General features: G+C 36.8%; 1 protein-coding gene across 1 annotated transcript; it reads right to left on the reverse strand.

The window, feature by feature from the left end:
- Positions 1 to 1348: 1348 nt before the first annotated feature.
- Positions 1349 to 12578, reverse strand: LOC306905055 (organic cation transporter protein). Its single transcript, XM_079475414.1, has 10 exons — positions 11969 to 12578; positions 10159 to 10262; positions 8342 to 8496; positions 7998 to 8166; positions 6981 to 7107; positions 5468 to 5574; positions 4647 to 4858; positions 4411 to 4519; positions 2474 to 2686; positions 1349 to 2062 (listed from the first exon to the last, which is right to left on the reverse strand). Exons 1-10 carry the CDS (start codon positions 12350 to 12352, stop codon positions 2053 to 2055), a joined length of 1590 nt encoding a protein of 529 aa, XP_079331540.1. The 5' UTR covers positions 12353 to 12578; the 3' UTR covers positions 1349 to 2052.
- Positions 12579 to 20104: the final 7526 nt, after the last annotated feature.

Consider the following 20104-nt stretch of genomic DNA (forward strand, 5'->3'; position numbering starts at 1 on the left):
ATCACAAGAAATAATGTGTTGGAATGGTGACAGGGAGTTTATAAAATAATATAAAAATATATAGTAACATGGGAAAATGTTAATTCAAATTTTATAGGATTGACAGTTTTATATACTACATCAATGAGTGCAATATGGAAGAAATATTTTTCCACATAATGCAAATTAAATATCTAAAACTGCAATTTCTAACTTTATCTCTGTCGCCATCTCTGTTTAAAATATGCAGGTTACTTTACGGATTTATCTTCATATGTTACATTTCCCACACGTACAGCTCAACTTATAAATCACTATTATAAGCTTACCAGTGTAAATCAGGGGAGGAAAACTTCATGAGGATAACTTCTTATACTGACAAAGCAAAATAATACTTTGTCAGAGATCATAGTACAGTACCCGTTTGCAAATGAGAGTAATGTTGCTCTAACAAACACATTTGTTTCTTTCCGGAGGGCTCATCCTTATGCCCCAAGTCCTTTGAAGAGTTTGCCCTCCAAAGTGGGGGATTTGAAACGATGATGGGTACTGTACTGCCCTACAAAGGCAAAGCGCAGTAGCTACACAGTTACTCAAAATTTAGTTAAGGCTTGAAATGAGCTTTGTGACACCTGTTCTGTCTTGTGACAACATCTCCTGGTGCAGTCTTGTACCATTTCAGAGAAACAAGTGTGTCAAAATTGGGGTAACTACAAATTAATTATTCAAGTAAAAGTTCCAGCGTTTGTGTTGTTGCTGCACTTTGTCTTTGGCGGGCAGTGTAGGGGACCAAACAACTGTTTCTTCAAGTGTGTCATCACTCCATGACCATATGGAGGTGGCGTCATCATGCATGGAGCACCGAATCAGATCAAAACCCTTCAAAATACTTATTTTCTTTGAAGTGGCCAGTTATGAGCACTTTGGTTTGGAATGAACCTTCAATGGCAGTCATGATTGTTTCACTCCGCTGCCTTTAGAGGGCAATATATGCCATTTGGAACATTGTGTCTGGGATTCTGTGCATGTTTCTTTCACACCATATGGATTACATTCAGTATCCTGCTCGCCTACACCCAGTCTGTCATAAAGCACACCTGCCAGCAATCACTCTCATCAACTCAAACCCATTAAGAAAAACGTGACATTTGTGTGTTTCCTGACAGGCTGCTGCTGCAGTTCATTTAAATGCCAGTTGTAGTCTGATGTTTAATGTCCAGAGACCGCCATTTCTGTGTAAATGCAAATGTCAGCTTCTTCACCAAGCACTCTGTTACATCTGAACAGTAGCTGTACCCCAGACCTGTGTTCCTTGAAAACAAATGGTCAGAAAACAGAGGCTTCACCCAATGGAAAATATATTTTTTTTGTAAATTGTCTAATGTTTAATAACAAAATAACAAAAGTGAATACAAAACACAAAGTCATATTTTGGAAATACTGCACTGCTGTATTTGGTTCTCTACAGATAACCAAGAATTGCCAACTACTTCTTTCCCCAGAAGGTGGTGATAGTTAACTAAATATTAATGGAAATAAAATCGCTCAATGGAAGTGAAATCTGGCCAGACATAAAAAAATGTTTGGCAGATAGAAGATTAGATTCAAATTACATTAGATTTGAAAATCTGAAACATTCACATTTTGTTGTAATAGTCCCCTTTATATAAGATGAACTTGAATATTAAACTGTAACCACTAACATCTGTAAAATGTGTAGCGCTAAAATGGGTATGCGGTTTTTTTATGGCTCAAAATGTTTTGAAAATCACCAAATTAACATAGCAGGACTAGATGGCAAAATCACATGAAATATTTAACAACATGAACAAAAAGTTGTTGTTTATTTTGCTCCGAATGAGGCCCAAAATTGGTCTTTAAGGCGAATGTGTGTTGTGTGTAAGACTTTATAATACTGTACAGCCCTGTTCTATTTACGCTGGATCGGGCTGGATATGTTCCATACTATATTAAGGTATTTCTGAGAAAAAATTGAAATGACAGATAATAAAAAACTGGCTGTTGGAGACAGTCTTAGGTAGACTAGTTGTTGATGATGAATTTCTGCTTGGATCACGCTTCACTGTAAAGCAAAAAACAGTTTTAGACTGTGACCCGCTTTAAAAAATGTTGTGATTTTCTAAAGCAGACGATGTTTTTATGCATGGTTCATATTATATACAGATTTGCTTTACATGGAAAAAAAGGGGAAGGGGAAACTAAAAATTTCAGACCACAAAGAAAACTATTCTTGAAATGGTGAGGGTGCTGGCCACATTTAGAGACACTATTCTTACAACCATTCACCACATGTCAACATAAATCACCCAACACTAATAAAATAAGTGTATGTCCCTCGATACATACACGCTAACAATATTAAGCTGCATGCATGCACTATTAACATTCTATTTTCTATTCTAAGTTCTATTTAAAATGTGTAACATAAACATATTTCATTTTATTGTTTATTTTGTGGTGAAAGTTATCTCACCTGTCCCCAGTGCACTCCACATCCTCTATAGAGTCTGGAAGGGACTTATGGGCTGTCTCAGGCAAAAACATAGTGAGGGCGGAACCTATCAGTGGGCACAGGCCAAACACCACCATAGGGGCATGATGGCTGCTTTTCCCCAAGAGGTAGATGATGGGCGAAATCACTCCACCTGCCCGAGCGCACATTGATCCCATACCTATGCCGTTTTGTCTGTAGAAACCAAGAGAGAAAAAAATACTTGTTTCCATATCTCAAATCTAAGCAGACCATTGTAAAGTTTTGTGGAATGTGGGAGTAAGTGTATTGAAACGCTACAGCACTCAGCAGCAGTGGTAGCCAAGTGATTTTAATGTTTTTTTTATTTTGTTCGCCTGTTTTGATAGATCTTTATAAATTAGTTACCATTTAAAGATAAGCCCTTGAACCCTGGAACAGGGTACAAATACGTAATGCCTGTGAGTTTTGTTTTTGCTGGCCAAAGGAGGCATTTCAGCAAAACTCACATATTTACTGATTCTTTACCTGATTTTATATTTTTCATCATATTGAAAATTTAATTTCTGGCAGTATTCAATTCAATTGAATTCAAGATTTTGACACAGTAAGCATAAGACATAGTTTTATACAAATAACCTGCTGTGAAATAGAAAAGGTTAAACTCTGCAATATTAACAATGCCTTTTAAAAGTACTTTAGGAAAAAGAGTCATTATTAAACAGCTAAAATAAATAAAGATACGATTTTAAAGAACCGTGCAGGCTTGACATCGTATTATAGTGCAATGCACAGCTATAGCCTATAAAATTCTTCGCTCCCTTAAATGTTATAGTATATATGTTTATGTTACACATAATCAACTTAACTTTACAAGTCATTATTTTAAGTTTTGTTTTGGTCTGTGGTGAGTTTATATAACTTGAAATTTAGTTGAAATTGCTTAACTTATTTTGATGTGTTGAAATAATGTAAAAAAGCTGATATGACTTGTAAAGCTGGATTGTACTTAAACATTTAAAGAGCGGGTGTGTCAACATTAAGAAGTCTGATGGCCTGAGGTAAGAAACTTATTCTCAGCCTCTCAGTTTTGGCTGTAGGACTATGAATAAACTTCTAGATTGCTGCAGGCAGAAAAGTGAATTTGCAGGGTGGGTGGAGATAGTGGCGTTGCTTTGGTGGCTTTGGCCATTTATGTTTTGCCAAAAGCCATTGATCTTATTTAAGTTTGAAAACGTTTCGCTTCACAATAAAAAAAATGTGCCGGAGGTTTTGGCAAGGGTTATTTTACACAATTAAACTCAGCTTTGTTGTGTCGATGGTGTTGTGCTGTTAAACAGTAACGTTACCTGATCCGACCAGCAGGTATCACTGTTTTTAAAAGCGTCATTCATTTAAGAGTTGATGAATTCTAATACAACTGATTCTAATCAGTCATATTCTCTTCGTGTTCCTGTAGTTCGATTAATAGAGCATTGCCCTAGCAACACAAAATTCATGGGTTCAATCCCAGGGAACATACATATTGATAAAAGACATGGATTGCCTTATGCAATGTAAGTCACTTTTGATACAAATATCTGGCACATGCATAAATATAAATGTTTTTGGGGGCTAAGCCCGGTATCCGCTCCAACCCTAGCAACGCCCGTGGAGACTAAGGATCTTATCAGCCTTGTGGATCACCTGATGTCGATGTCGTTTAGAGAGAGCCGTCCCCCACATGCCATATTTCAAGTATTCTTAAGTCAGACGATCACTAATAGTATAACAAGAGCTTTCAAGTAAATTGTGAGAAAATAATCACAACATTTTAATGGTTAGGTATTTCTCATTTTCTAAAGAACTTTGCCAGGTAGCGTCTGTTAATATTTCATAAGCATTCAAAAAGTTCATTAGAAATCCTCATAACATGAAGTAGGCTAATTCTACCAGTTTACCTGATGACGGTTGGAAAGAGCTCTGCTGAGTAGATGTACACGATCGACAAAGAGGCAGTGATGCCAAATTTGCCCACCATGGCAAGAGCGGTGCGAACAACAGACAGATCTACAAAGTCATAAATGAAAGATGTATGTATTATAACAGTGATGAAGTCTTAAAGTAATGGTAGGACACATTGTAGAGAGCTAGTTACAGTATAACTCCGCTTTCGGTGAACCAGGTTTTTACTTACCATCCGGTACGAATATGGTGAGAAGGCAGGCCAGGCCAGCTGTTGCTAAGAATGCTAGCTGGGATATCCTGCGGGAGCGGTTAAGAGTAAAAAGAGTAACTGCCCGTGCTGGCATCTCTACTAAGCCGAAGATCATCTGGGTCAGATATATATTCATACCAAAGTCTGAAATATTGAGCGACAGCCCATAATACACCAGGACATTTACAAACCTGAAACACAGACAGTCAGAAAAATAAAATACTACCATATTTTGATCACAACTGGGTCAATCGTCCCATGCAGTAATTGTTACAATGCCAAAAATGTACTATATATGACATTATTGTATTTCTATTTTAAATTTAATTGTAGTAATTTATAGTATAGTTTGTATTATGTAGCCGGATGAGCCATGGAGAATCACAACAACGAAAGATCAAAATGTTGGAACGTCACGTGATTCACGTAGACTTCAGTGAGTTCCAGGAGGTTAGGGTTATTCTTTAAAGTCTTAAACGTTATTTGATTCGTGCTGAAGCTCCATGCATTTCTATTACATTTCGTGAACTACTGAGAGGTGAGAAAAAAAAAACGTCCAGTTGACATAAACTGAGATGATGCGACTCTACTCTCTACTATAAAACTGTAACATTATTTTAAAATAATTATTAATAAAAAGGAAAACATAAATATAAAGAAATGTAAGACCGAATTTGATTATGTATATAAAACTTTACTTGCTTCTATACTGTGTACAAGTATTCGTGAAAAATAAAATAAAATGCAATTCTTCCCATTCCGAATTTAAGTTAAAAGTGAGGAAGTATTTTCACATTTACCACAGGTAGAAGATAATGAGAGACTGTTTTCTCATTCTGGGTGTTCGAACCAGATCGAGGACTGTGTACTTTCGCTGGTCTTCCAGTTTCTCTACATTTATTAGGCTCTGCAAAAAGAGAGGCGCATTTTTAGCTGAGGGATTCATTCTTCAATGAGACAACCTCTGGTAGGCTGTGAGAAATGAATTGGGTTAAAGTAAAGATGGCTGTTAGTTTGTTCAAACTGACCATTAGCATGTCCAAGATGGCGTAGACCTTTAACTACACTGTAAACATTTTTGCTGTAGTTACGCAGCTAGTCATTTTTGTCTGTAAGGATAAAGACTTGTTCATGTTTAATGATCCTTTATCTTTGGACAAAATGTAAATTCCATAAATGCAAATCTATAGTAAGTTACTGGCAAAATGCTGCCAGTAATGCTGTAATTTCTACAGAAATTCTTTACATTGTAGCTATTAATAGCTGGTGAGCACCTGAATGAGCTGACAGACGATCTTGGATCATCTACCCAATGTCAAAATCAAGCTTTAAGGGAAACGTCGCTGAAAAATGAAAATTCTGCCATGAATTACTCAACCTTAAGTCGTTCGACAACCCTAGGACATCAGTTTATTTTCGGAACACTAATGAAGATTTGCGCTTTGAATTTCAGTTACTTTGTTGTCTATGGGTCAAAAAGCTCCCAACAATATCTGAAATGGTTTTCAAACGAGGAACAGATGTCCTAGTGTAGTCGAATGCCTTGTTGGTGAGTAATTCATTGCAGATTTTTCCGGCAGAGTTTAACCACATTAAAGTGGTATGACTGAATTGTTTCAGCAGGACCTTTACCTAATGTCATCTACTGTACCAGTTTAGCTTGATCTCAACCAGCTGTAAACTTGGACACAGCTAATAGTAAGAATGATAATAACCGAACAATGGCGGTATCCATTGACTTGCATTTGTTTTGTGTCCATGCAATAGAAGTGAATGGATAACGCCCTTGGAAGAAAGCAAGTCATACAGTTTTGAAATGACAAGAGGGTGAGTAAATGATGACAGAATTAGCATTTTTCAGTGAATTCTGTTCATGGCAGGTTTTTCCAGCTATAGTTGACTGGAGGACAAACAGAGAATGTGAACTGTGCCAATGGCCACATTATGACAGTTTCTAAAGCCCAGAGTGCAAAAAGTATGAAATGTGCTTTGGGTAAAAATGATTAAATGTTTTCTAGTAATAATGAAATTATAAATAAGTGTCTTATTTGCATAAACTATGTTATATTGAAACTAAATGAAAATAACAGCCTATCATTTTTTAGTTCCCACAAACTCAAAAAAAGTAATTTAACTAGACTTTGCAGTAGATTTAAGTTTTTAAAGATACACTATTGAATGATCAAGTGACTATTTGTTAAACTAGTTATTCTGCCAAAATCAGCATTGTGGTTAGTCAGTTTACAAGCAAACCGTTATTGTGTTGGCTGCTGGTCAAAGGTCTAGCAATGTGAGAGGAAGACTATGCCAGACCTGGCAAAGTTCAATGTCATCGTCGTCCAGAGGTTTGCCGTTAATAAGTGCTGCCTTACGGATCAGATCCAGTGCTTCCTCATGCTTCTGATTGGCCATTAGCCAACGAGCAGATTTAGGAAGAACCCTTAAACAAACAACCATAAACATCCATAAATACTTAAAGGGACAGTTCACCCAAAAATGATAATTATGTCATCATTTACTCACTCTCAGTTGTTCCACATCTGCATTCATATCTTTTTAATGATGAACACAGAGAAAGGTATTCGGAAGAACCACACTGTTCTTGGCCATGCTTTCCGACGGAACAAATGAGAATTCAAGGGCTGATCGTTCGTGAGATAAGTTTTGCCTCATGTCAAAAATCCCCAGATCTTTTGGCTTTCCGACATTCTTAAAAATATCTTCTGTTGTGGTCAACAGAACAAACTGTTTGGTTAAAGCATTCTTCCAAATATCTTTTTCTGTGTTCATCAGAACAAAGACATTTATATAGATTTGGAACAACTTGAGTAAATGTGAGTAAAGGATGACAGAATTGTCATTTTAGGGTGAACTGTTCATTCACACTAATACACATGCAAGCAAATGCAAGCAAACGATCACATCCTAAGGATGACAAAAACAAAATGTATATTAATATTAAAGTTGATCATGTGCTTATTACAGTCCCCATAGGTAGGTTCAAATGATATATCATTCATAACATTACACCTGAGAAAATGTAGATCCCTAAAGAAAATTAAAGATTTTCAAAGAAATAATGGCCCCAATAATTGTGCAAAAAACGGATATTGTGACAGCTCGGCCTTCAAGCCATCTTAGGTGTACATTATAACAAATGTGTCTTGTAACTAAATATCATAACAACAGTCATATGAAACAAAATATAATCTGTATTCCCTATTCTCCCTCTTCACGCCTGTGAATCATGGGTGAAGTAAATATACTGCATGGCTTTGTGACCTCCTGTGCATTTCCTGTAGATGAGCTTTTCGCTTCTTTACAACTCACCAGATGTAAAACAGGAAAAGGAAGCCAGGGGCAGAGATGACCAGCTGCAGTTGACGCCAGTCTCGAATCAAGTATGCCACTCCAGCCAGCAAAATGTATCCAAATCCAAAAAAGTAATCTGTGATGACACCTGCCAGCATGCGTTGTTTGGGGCCTGTCCACTCAGTACCTGCACAACCGGACAGAATGCACACTGTACACCGTGAACTAAACTAAACATAAACAAAATCTTATGATAAACATTTTATAATCATAGGATAAGATGTCTGATAGTTCCTACTCTTTCCCTATCCCAAATTATCTGGGCTTGATTGGAGAATTTCTTAAGTGCATCTCTTACTCACCCAACACAAATGCATTTATGATCACTGCAGACACAGTCATGCCCACCACAAAGCGAAGCATGACATAGATGTAGAAATTTGGAGCGAAAGCTGCACCCACTCCAAAGATGACCTGTGCCGCTAAACCGATTAGTATGATATTTCTGCGTCCATACCTGAAACAACAGAACATTTCATTGATATGTGTACTGTGTTTTCATGGGTGATATGTACTTTGCAATGCTTGCAATGTACTTTTTCTGTAAATGTATCGTAATTTTAGAGGTTTTAAATATATCATTTTTTGCAGTGTTGCTGTGCTAATGCCAGTTATGAGACCAGTCTCTTTTTACTCATTTTGAATCTCAAAATATGTTTTTTTATTTTGGTTGAAGTATAACTCAAATTGAAGAGTATCAATATAAATGTAGTTGAATCTACAGTAAGTTACTGGCAAACCTGCTGCAAAACTACATTGGACTCGAATTGGACTCCTGCAATTGGTGAATAAAAAATGTATGGATGAATTCGTATGAATACTTATGTTAACATTTTAGTATGATTTGACTTTGCCCCTGTGACATTAGGTTGAGGGGCAGGGTTAGGGTGGGTCTTTATCGTTGCTTAGCCACCTCGTTGCGTTAGGGTTTGGGATGGGGTAAAGTATGGCTTGGCCACCTTGTAAAATATATACAAATTCCTTTGATATAAGGTAACTGTATACTGTATATACAAATGGTTCATATATAAGTTATGCTGAGCAACATGAAAAAGTGTAAATTCTAAATTGTGATTCTAAAACAACAGATTCTAAATCAAATGTTACGAACAACAGACAGTAGCACATTTTAAATATCACAAGTAGCTTTCAAAATTATTTATAATATTAACACAGACTGCTTGGGCAAACAGTGTGCAAAATGTATCAATACATTTCCATGACTTTAAACCCTTCCAACATTTTCTAAGCTAAGTGAATCTGTAGTTGATGGAGTCTGGGTCTTAATTTTGTTTTAACCTGTGCATAGTTTTTAGTTTTAAAGAATGAGTCGATGTCTACGCAGTCTATCCATGTTGATTTGTACTAAATATGACTAGCTTCCAGATGACAGATGAATCTGGCAAAGTGCCTCAGAGTTTGCATAGACACCTTTAACTTCCACAAAAGATATGGAAAGCATTTCTCTTTTGCTTAAAAGTTGGCGATCTATACTAGCCTATCAATATGCAATATGAAAAGTAATGTCACACATTTTTGGGTGGAGACCTACCAGCTGTGAACCAGTGAATTAGGCAGTATCATCATACCCCCTCACATTGTCCCTTCAGTTCATTGAATCAACTATAGCAACTATAGTTGAGGCATGGGCATGAAATTGGGAATCTATTCATTTGAACCAAATACGAATTAACACGAATGAGCCAGCTATATGAAAGATATCGCATATCAAGATAATTTAAATTCAAAGTCGTGATGGGTGACCCTGAAAAATGACTGACACGAAACAAGTGGTAAATTCGTGTCCATGAACACAAATGAATCGATTACAGTTTGTGACAATGTCATGAATTCCCATGAAGACTGTGTTGACCATAGAGCTGCTACTGTCTCTCCAACACGTGCTTCTTATTAGAGACGCTTTTTTGCAACCAGCGTGTTTTTTAATCTATAGCACAGGAAGGCATTTCATGTAAAACAGTCCTTCGGCATGCATGACAATCTTGTTAATAATGTTAAATAAAACCGCTTTTAACCTCGACATCCCCATATCAGCCCTTGAGGGTACTGACATGTGTGTTTAAATGACCTGAGGTATCTTGAAGATGCTTTTACTTACTTATCAGCAAGGGCACCGAACATGACAGCTCCTACCAGCAGTCCAAACATATAGATAGAAGAGCCAATATGGTTTAACATGGCATTTTCACACACAAGATCCCACTGTAGGGTAAAAGGTAGAAAGAGACTGACATATGAATATAGAAGGTTTCAGAAGGACAGCAGCAATATATTAACAAAATACAAGCATTTAAGTTGATCAAATTTGCCAGAGAACATAACATTACATTTATTCAAAATGGAGAGTATTAATAATATTAACCGAAACCTCCCCCTGCTCTTTGTGTATTAAATGGGGCTACTGCAAGTAATAAGACATTTGTTACTGTTTCCGTCCTCAATAAACATATTTTATTGAAAGCATATATTATATTAATCAAATATTCAAAGATGGCAGACTGACTTCGAATCTCATTGGTTTTAGCAAAGATTTTGAGTCAATGCCACATGATAGTGGGAGACATGCCAGAACTTGTTTTTGTTCAGCTGACGAAATGAAGACATGCACTGAAATTAAAACACCTTAAGAACAAAATTTAACAAGCGTGACAATTGTTCACCTTTAAATTGCAGACTTTGATTTCTTGGAAAATGTGGGTGCAATTTGAGACATTATTAAGACATTCATTTCTTTTGTTATTTAATCACATTTCATCAGAGAAGGAACTGATATATCAAATACTTTATTTTTTATGATTCTTTCTTATAGGTTTGGCGCAATAGCCAGGTCCCTTTTTCTGCTTCCTCTTTCCCCCTTTACTGCAATTCATTTTGGGCATAGCAGAGACTTGTATCAGATTGTCAGACCCCTGTTGAGAAGCTGGGCCAGGGCTCAGCGTTTGTAAATCAAAGCAGGTCCTTCAAGACAGATGAAATTTCTTTGACCGTGAGACCCGAAGCCCTGCACCCGAGCCATTTAAACCACCTGACTAGTTTAGATAACACCAGATACCACATGCACACATATGCTTGTTTTTTCTGTCTGGTATAATATGAGCTCAGTGACATCTGGCATTGGTATTTTGTGTTAAGGCTTCAAAATGATGTCTTGGCTAAACCCTTGACTGACAGTGATGATTGTGCTATCAACCGTGTCACAATCTGACATTCTCATGGCTGTTAACATTGAGCATTACCAAGCAATCTGTAACCAAAGTGTTATTATTATTTGTAACCTCTTAATTCTCTTCATATTAAGAGATTTGAAGTCTCCCACAACTTAAAATAGCTTTTAAAAGAAAACCTAAAAGACTTTGTCAAGTTTGCACCAGGTCCATTCCACTGCAGACTTATTTAAATATTATGGGGATTTCATTAAACTATGAAACATTGGAGCGATCTAAACAGATATCCAGATGAGGAACCCTTTAATGTGGTCTAGATCGCATGTCAATCCCAAATGTAAACTCAGCCATTGACACAGGAAATTGGAAGTACTGCACCAGCCCACGCCAAGTTGGCCAAACACTTATTCAAAACAAATTACATTTACATTAGTTTTATTTATAAAACGGATAAATACATATAATATCAAATTAGCAACGGGGAAGCGTTGCAAGCAGTTTGTCACAAGAGCCAATGATAAACACGTTGTTGTACACATTGCCATATTTTAAATATGAGAAAGATTAATTCATAAGCAAGATCAGAAGGGAAGGCCCGAAAAAGAAGAACTGAAAAGCATTGCAAAGTCAATGAATTGGCTGTTGTTGAGCGTGTCACCCAGACAGCCAAAGATTTTGCACTTTAACAAACATATATGCTATATAAAAAACAACATGTCACAATGTTTTAAGATTATCACTCACCTCTGTGATAACAGTGCTAAGAAAGACATCCTTGCTGAACTCCCACTCTCCATTGCAGCTCTTTGGGGTCGTTGAGCTTTCTCTTATTGGTAAACTGAGGTTACTGTGATTCAGCTGGGACGGTTGGACATTCTGTAAGGATGAGCAGGTCTCCCAAGAAGCATTGCTGTAGTTAAGGCCCAACCAGGGGGCACCATCCCCTGGCTGGGGAGATCTGCACAGGTGAGGTGGCACAGCACCAGTGAAAACCGACACCAACATGTGGAAGGCCAGGAATATTTGCGGTAGGCAGATCCACACATAAAGTGTCTTCTGGAAGCGTCCAAACCCACCGATCCGGTCCAGGACCTCATCAAAACTCATTTTCCTGTCTTGGAATGCCATATCAAATAAGATTAGCTGTGGTTGGTGTTCTTTCAAAAGACCGCAAATTTGTTTTCTTATTATGTTTCAATTCTATGACATGGAGCCCGTGTTAAGACCAACAGGGAGAAGTTCTATGTGAATGGCTGGCATAAGACTTCTCCCACCTGTAGCAGAGAGAACGAGAGGTAGGGAGAGAAAAAGTGAGATAGAGGCGTTATACAGCAGGCTGCAGCTGACTTCTGCCGTTTGGATTGTTTGAGGTAAATATCAGGAGGGAAGGAGGTGGGCGTTACGCAGATATCTGAAGGCAACCAGTAAGTCGTAGGGGGAAGGGCTGGTGAGAATGAAAGGGAGGGCTTATGAAATGAGTGGGAGGAGCATTTGCCACAACCTTCTTTACTTTGACACTCTCTGTCTATTGGCATTTCAAACTGTTTTGCCATGTCCCTGCCAACTTGTTTCTTCCTCTATCCTTCGGTTCCACATAAGCTATGTCTCTGGGTTTGATAGGGAAAACTTAGGAACGAGGCTATATATATACCAATTCATAAATGATCACTCGCAAAGTTTGCACCTGTAACCTTTTAGTTGCTAACCCAAATCTTGAAGACACATGTTAACAGTTTCAGAAAACATCTCAACAATGTCAAATACGCCCAGAGATACCAAAGCATGCAAACTGTCAAAATGCATTCAAACATGTGCGCTACACAAAAATGTTGCTTCATGAAATTTAGTCTGGGTTACCCAAAAACGTTCTAAGACACTTTGATATCCCACAATTTTAGTTCTTCCGAAAACTCCTTATGTACTTAAGAATCAATATAGTGCCAAGAAATGGGATTTCATCAAAACTTGAGACATGCAGTTTTTCTTTCTCTATGTCATTTCATTCCTTCATCACTTCATTTTGGCTGGAGTCAGATGTTTCAAAGGAAAAAGCTATTTAGACAAACAGTTTTTTTAAAACTAGGAATCACAAATATCAGGATGAAATATCAGGAGAATTGAAGAAAGTCTGGCGGAATAAATCGGGACACTTTTGTTCAACATTCTTTGGTAAGGCGTGGGAGAAAATGACACCACACACCCATCCACATTGGCATAGCAAACACAGGTCTCTTCAACAGATGAATGCTATTCACAAAAACTTGCCCAAGCTCATTGTGGCTCTCTCTATCACGTCAGAGTTTCATTATTAGTTCACAAATAACTGTGGAGCTTCATAGCCAATTTGAAGATTATGATGAATTTCTAGACATTTTAATATTGTAGTAACACTGCTTACAATGTTTTTATATTCATTTTAGGAAAATACTAAGACTTTGTGAAGGAGACCATCACTTCATATTATATAATATCATGTTACAGAACACCAACTTTCTTAACATTCAGAAGATTTTTTTTTAAATGAGAGAGAAAGCAGACCTGCTACAGTTGTGGTGAAACAGGAAAAAAAATACAAGAACAAAGGGACAAAGATCTCTCCATCTATGGCCTGGAGTGTCATAAGAGGTAAGGTACAGACCTGCAGCCATTGGGTTACTGTTAGTTCTTTGAGATCACATGAATTGATAACACTAGATTCCCCTAAATAATGAAGGTGCCTATAGTGTATCTGTGAAAAACTGTACGATATTGAAAACAAGAGCAAAAGACTTAACCCTGAAGAATTAACTGTTGGATCAAATTGGAAAATTTTCGATCTACAATTGGGTTTGTTCATTTTAAAAACAAATATCACTTTTCACTTTTTTCACGTTTCATGTCACCTAATGCATTAGTTCATGAATGAGATCTTATTATAAAGTGGCACCATACATTCAGTTTGGTCTGTTGTCTGCAAGCAGGTTTTATATAATTTAAACTGGTTGTCAATTTGAATGACGTAAGGGAACTGGAATGCTGGTCAATACAAACAACACTCCCTCTTATTGGGGATTAAATGCTCCCTTTTAAAAGATTTCTCGATTCAGAGTACTTACAAGGATTTTTTGTGGGTTTGTATGAAGAGCCAAACCTACTAAGGTTACTGCAGGGCCAAATAATTACAATGCCTCCAGTCTCCAAATATGTTCATAGTGCCTGATGATAAAAACGGAACGGAATTGGGAATGTAGAATTTTTATCAATTTAGAATCGAACTTAATGCTGTGTGGTATGACACTTTATGGTTACAAAATACCCACTGCTCCATACTGATAAGTACCCATGTTAAAGTGAAAATTTAAAGCACAACTCAAGAGTGCTGCACCACAAAGAAATGAAGAGAAGAGATTCCCCCCTGTATCAGGGCTTTAGAAGAAGCCATGCCCCTTGGGCATGTATCAGCACTCTGTATTCACAAACGCCCTCTAGACAAAGTCATTTCAATTATCAGCAGCTGTAAAAAACTGGCTGTAACTGTGCTCTAGTTTTTGGGTTGACTATGTCCTTCCAAAACCACAACCAAATCCTATGGTGGCTCCATAACCTGAACAGCAGACCTCATTCTCAGGGAACCATGAAGAAATGGTGCCTAAACAAAACTCAGTTGACCCACTCTTCGAAGTTGGTCCCCCTCAGGGGCCACACCTACAGCATCAACAGCTCCAGTTGGGGCTGCACTTTCTCCCACATTTTGATCTCCAAGAATGTACATCGCCCTGATGCGCTGGTTCACAAACTGGGTGCAATCTCAGTCCGCCCTGGTGATTTTCATAAGAAACCACCAACATACATACATGTATTGTCTGTTTGTGTCAGAACATGATAGTCTCTGAGATCTGGGAGAAGAAACAGCCTCTCCAAGCAATTAATGTGCCATGAGAGATGATGACCTGTCCACTGCTCCCCAAACTCATGATGCAAACTCGCAAAGTGCAAATTCACGATCACAAACTCAAAAGCCTACGTTTTGCATTGATGTTCAAATCGATAAAACCATGAACCACAATGTGTTTTTATTGTGCAGCAAAAGTTGATACTAAAGGAGGACATACACGAGTATTGACTGAGAAACGAAGATAAAAGTGGCTTGTAAATCAGAATCTGAGGTAACGAGGTGCTATTTGTTAAAAAAACAAGCACTTATTCCGGGATAACAATGATCTTATGTTAAGCTTGTTCTTCATAGAAGTTCAAGAAACCACATAACGTGGCTCAGGGCAGCGACGAACTGAGAACATAAACATTTTCAGTGATCGATTTTATGCTTGATATCAAATGCATTTAACATGGTTTTCCGTTGTTGTTTCCGTACGTTAAGGTGTTTCCTTTAAATGGACTTCTAAGAGGAAGAAACTATAGGAATGTCCAATGAAACAATATACCCTTGCTTATACATATACGTTATGCACCCATACTGTGTACATATCTCATATTATATACTGAAAAATATTCTGACCTGTCTGAATCTTTAATTAAAGAGATGAAATAATGACCCACAACAGGAAAATGACAAAGAATCTCTAATAAGATTGGCAGTTCAGGAATCCCCCTTGAGGCAAAATACGTTTGAAAGTGTGAAACAAGTTGTAAGGTGTCAAGACTTGTAGCTTAAAGAGGTTTGAGGTTTCTTATAATGCTCCAAACGTCCATTACATTTCCAAACCAGTTCTGGTCTTTCCAGAAGTCGTTTTTTGTGAATGTTGTATCTTGGTTTTCAATTAGGGTGACCACCACCCAACTAACCAAATGTGGGAGAGGTCATTTGTTTGTGTGGGACAATACAGAACTTTTAGCTCGTAAAAAACAAATGAGTCCATTCCCACTACAACATAATTAATGCATAGATAAAATGTTATATGACATAAAAATTTAATTTAAGGTGTACTGTCTCTTTACATTTTGAATACAGATCAGATGCAGAGTCATCATGTTGTACACTTTGAAGATCTTCTCAAAAAGACAAAACTAAAAGAATAAAGAAACGAACAGATAATGAAAAAGTGTTTCTCTTGTGAAATGTAGTATTGTTAAATAATACATTTAATTATTTGCAAATAATTTATAATACGCTTACCACAACCTATAGGCTGAACAAAATTTCAAAGCCACACAGTTTACGATGTTTTAGTGAGTTTTTATCCGGCAAGCTGACGTGGGAGGATCACCCACCGATCTAATGACAGACGCAGCCTCTTGATGACTGAAATACATTGGGTAAAAATCTGGCTTTTTAAACATAGTTGCGTTTGTATGAGTTCGTTGGACACTGGTGTGCACCGGACTGCTTTGACACAGCACTGATGGATAGTTCATTATAAAATGGTCAGATGGTCCTTGATTCTGATTGGCTTAGCCGAGTTCGAAGCGGTTATAAAATACCCTGATTTATAACGGCTGACCACATTACATAGCCTAAATATCAAATTATTTACTTCATTTTATGAAACCTTACTACGCATATGAAATAACAGTTTTATAAAAGCACTAAACCTAAATTTTAAAGATGATTTTTTTTGTGAAGGGCAATATTGTTTGCATGAATGTCATGTATTTTACCCCATATTCCAGATTTTTTAATGTATATTTTGTTTTTGTGATACCTTTTTTTGTGAAGCTGCTTTGAATCAGTGCAGCATTGTGAAAAGCGATATATTTGTTAGGGATAATCCACGGCTAGCTGTACGTTAAAGATTATTAATGTTCGACGTGGAGTGACACGTATTGCATGCAATTAAATCCAACAAATTTGTGAGAAAATACCTTTGCTGGCAACATCCGTTACTCTCAAAAAGCCGGTTGCTGCTTCATTTTTGAAATACTATTAAAGCCTGTCATGTAACGAAATTATGCATTGAGATTCACACTGCCCCCATGTGGCATGACTTAAAATTCGCAACACTTTATGCAAGTGTTGCGAAACAGCATTAAGCTGTATGAGCAGATTTTGTATTTTTAAAAGTAGCCTAGATCTCTGTGTGGTTCTCTTCGAGAAATTGTTCACCCATGCTATTATTTAAGATGATCATGCCTCCAAAAACCTCTTAAAGGACCAATGTCCCCATAAAATCAATTGAAGTTTGTATGAATCACAGACAAACATTCTATTGCAAAATCCTTCTCTTAAACCGAAGTCTGTTTACTCAATGTACTCAAAATATAAAAAATATTCCTTGATTCTGTGTCTGTCTGTTCTGTAACATGCAGGTAGTTATGAAAGGAATTATTTTTTCTTGAGGGAAGTCTCTTTAACCAGCGCTTATATATGTGTGTGTAGTGGGAAAGAAGCCATCTGGCAAGTAGTCTCACTTCATTAAAGAAGTCAGAGTGTGTTTTACTCACATGCCATCCTGGCCACAAAGCTATTGCTTGTGTAACAGCATTGCCGTGCACGTGACATATGAGTGTTTGTGTAACATTCATACTTTGCTTCCACATCGGCACCTCATGCCACTCATATCATATTCTTACACACAAACTTTTTTATTTAGTTATAAGCCACTGATAGCTTTCTTTTGAAACATAAGCATTACAAAATAAACATAATAAAGTGTATGACACCAAAGAGAAAAGGTTTGATTAAAGTCCAATCTAAAGCAAAATGATAAAAAAAACATGTAAAAGTTGACAAAAAGAGAAATGTGAGTGATGATTGCGCTGTGCCAAATCAAATTTAAAGTGTTGGACAACCAACACAGTGTTATCCAAGAAGGCCTTATAGGGCATAACACCAGTACACGTGATCACTACAAGTTATGCAAGTATTACGTGTACTGTGTGAACATGAGGTTACTTAATACTCAGAAATGTCATCTTTTAGGTGGGATATTTAAGACACAAATCATTTGTGAAGATATCTGATTTTGGAGGGAAAATAAAAGAAGAAATTAAGTCTTGTTCTCTGTAAAATGTATTAAAATCAAGCAAACTTAAGACTTAAGACATAACTTAAGACATGGATAAATATTTCCCAATGGGGTAAGAAATTCTTGATTTTAATCAAATGTAATTGTACTACTACTAGCACATTGCAGAAGTTCACTTCATTTAGATCTTTGTCAGAAAACAAGATTTATAGAAATGTCAAATGATTTGTTATTAAATAATTCATAATTAAATGAAATACACAATCTTCAGGTAACAAATGTGATATCTGCGTAATAATGATGGTCTCTTTTCATCCTGTCCCTCCTAAGTTCCACCCAGTTATAGGGCTCCCAAGTTCGACCCACCCAATCCCCTCCCCCCTCCCATTAATGTTTATTTTATTGTCCAACCCCTTCATAGTCGTGTCAGCCCTGCCCCTAATATGTTCCGTTCTTTGTCTATGTGTCTGTCCTCCTGTCTGTCGGTCATGTCATGTTAAGTGTGCTTCTTTAAAGCGGGGGCTCTGTTTCATAGTTAAAATGTTATCAACATAGAAATGTCACTACAATCAATTTAAGAACTGAAATCTTCAACACAGCAAAGGAACTGCACTGAAAAAAGGTTTTCATAGGTTTCTATTCAACCAATAAAAACATTTTAGGGTAAAGATTCACATCTATATTTTATAACTTGACCCAAAGAAAATTTTATAGTCAGGGCACTGATCAGTGAAATGGTTATTTTGCAAACCGTTCCATTGGTGCCACTGGGTTGGGGTTCTTTGTCCTCTCCGACCTGTGATCGATTTTGTTGAAGGGCCCCTTAAAATGAAAATGCACTCAACTCCTTTTTCCAGTCAATGGTGTTACAGCTCAGGCACATTCAGGCAAAAATCTACAATTCAGCAATCAAAAATGTCTTATGTTATCTAAGCATTTTATTTATCATCTGAGCAGTCATTTAGAGAATTTAATTTGATGTATTATTTTAACTATAGGGGACATCAACATTTTCATTATTTCGTTTATTTAAAAGAGTTAGAAAAACATAGATAGAAAAAATTGTCTTGGAAGAATTTTGAGAAATCATCATTTAAAGCGTTGTGAAGTCAATCTACAGTTAATTTTAATGCAAAAACTGAGTTTAGGCCTTCATGAGGAGGAGAGAGACCTCTCGCCCTTGTGCAAACATTACAGGAATGTAAAACCAAATACACTGGGGTACAGCAAAATACATATTGCAGGGATAGAGTATAAACGGTATGGATTCTAAAAACGTAGGTCTTGAGTTTTGTACTCCAGGTTATTTTTTACACAAAAATAGGCCTATACCATTTATATTCCTATACTAAAAACATTCCATGTGTCCTGGTGGGACAGCAAAAATTTTGAAAACAAACTGTTAATAGGATATCGGTTTATATAATTAATATTTCTGTATTATAAAATTACGTAGAGAGATTTATCTTCATTGTATTTTTTATAATTTTTGTTGTCTCACCATAGGACACATATTTGCAATATATTTGTCACCCACTTGTGTTGGTCCAGACACTTTACCTGCCCAAAAATGAGTTCATTTCAATCAGACAAATATGAATATAAATGTTGAAATATGAATTATTTTACGTTAAATTGAAATGATCAATAATATTATTTATTTATTTGAAATGGGAGATTGTTAAATAGACTAACTGATTGTTTAATGGAAGTGTGAATAATAAACAAAACCCAGCCAACGGTCCAATGAACTGTTGATTCAAAACTTTACATTTTATAAGCAATAATGCTAATGCCTCCTAAGGTATGTTTTTATTGAACCCATAATGTATCAGAAATAGACCCAACAAGGTGTGAGAATAACGAAATGTGGAAGGTAAGAAGGAGACAGAGAGAGAGAGAGAGAGAGAGAGAGAGAGCAGAGGGAGGGTGGAATATTTGAGATGGAGATCTGTGTGAACTGCTGCAAGGGAAAGGT

Source organism: Barbatula barbatula (assembly GCF_947034865.1).
Source record: "Barbatula barbatula genome assembly, chromosome: 15".
NCBI classification, from domain to species: Eukaryota; Metazoa; Chordata; class Actinopteri; order Cypriniformes; family Nemacheilidae; genus Barbatula; species Barbatula barbatula.

What these genes read in the sequence shown, in the direction of transcription:
- LOC306905055 (XM_079475414.1), bottom strand. Translation starts at nt 12,352, where the DNA reads ATGGCATTCCAAGACAGGAAAATGAGTTTTGATGAGGTCCTGGACCGG. An exon ending in CATAAATGCATTTGTGTTGG is followed by an intron (nt 8,167 to 8,341) that starts GTGAGTAAGAGA and finishes CCGGTTGTGCAG; the next exon opens with GTACTGAGTGGACAGGCCCC. An exon ending in CACCATATTCGTACCGGATG is followed by an intron (nt 4,520 to 4,646) that starts GTAAGTAAAAAC and finishes ATGACTTTGTAG; the next exon opens with ATCTGTCTGTTGTTCGCACC.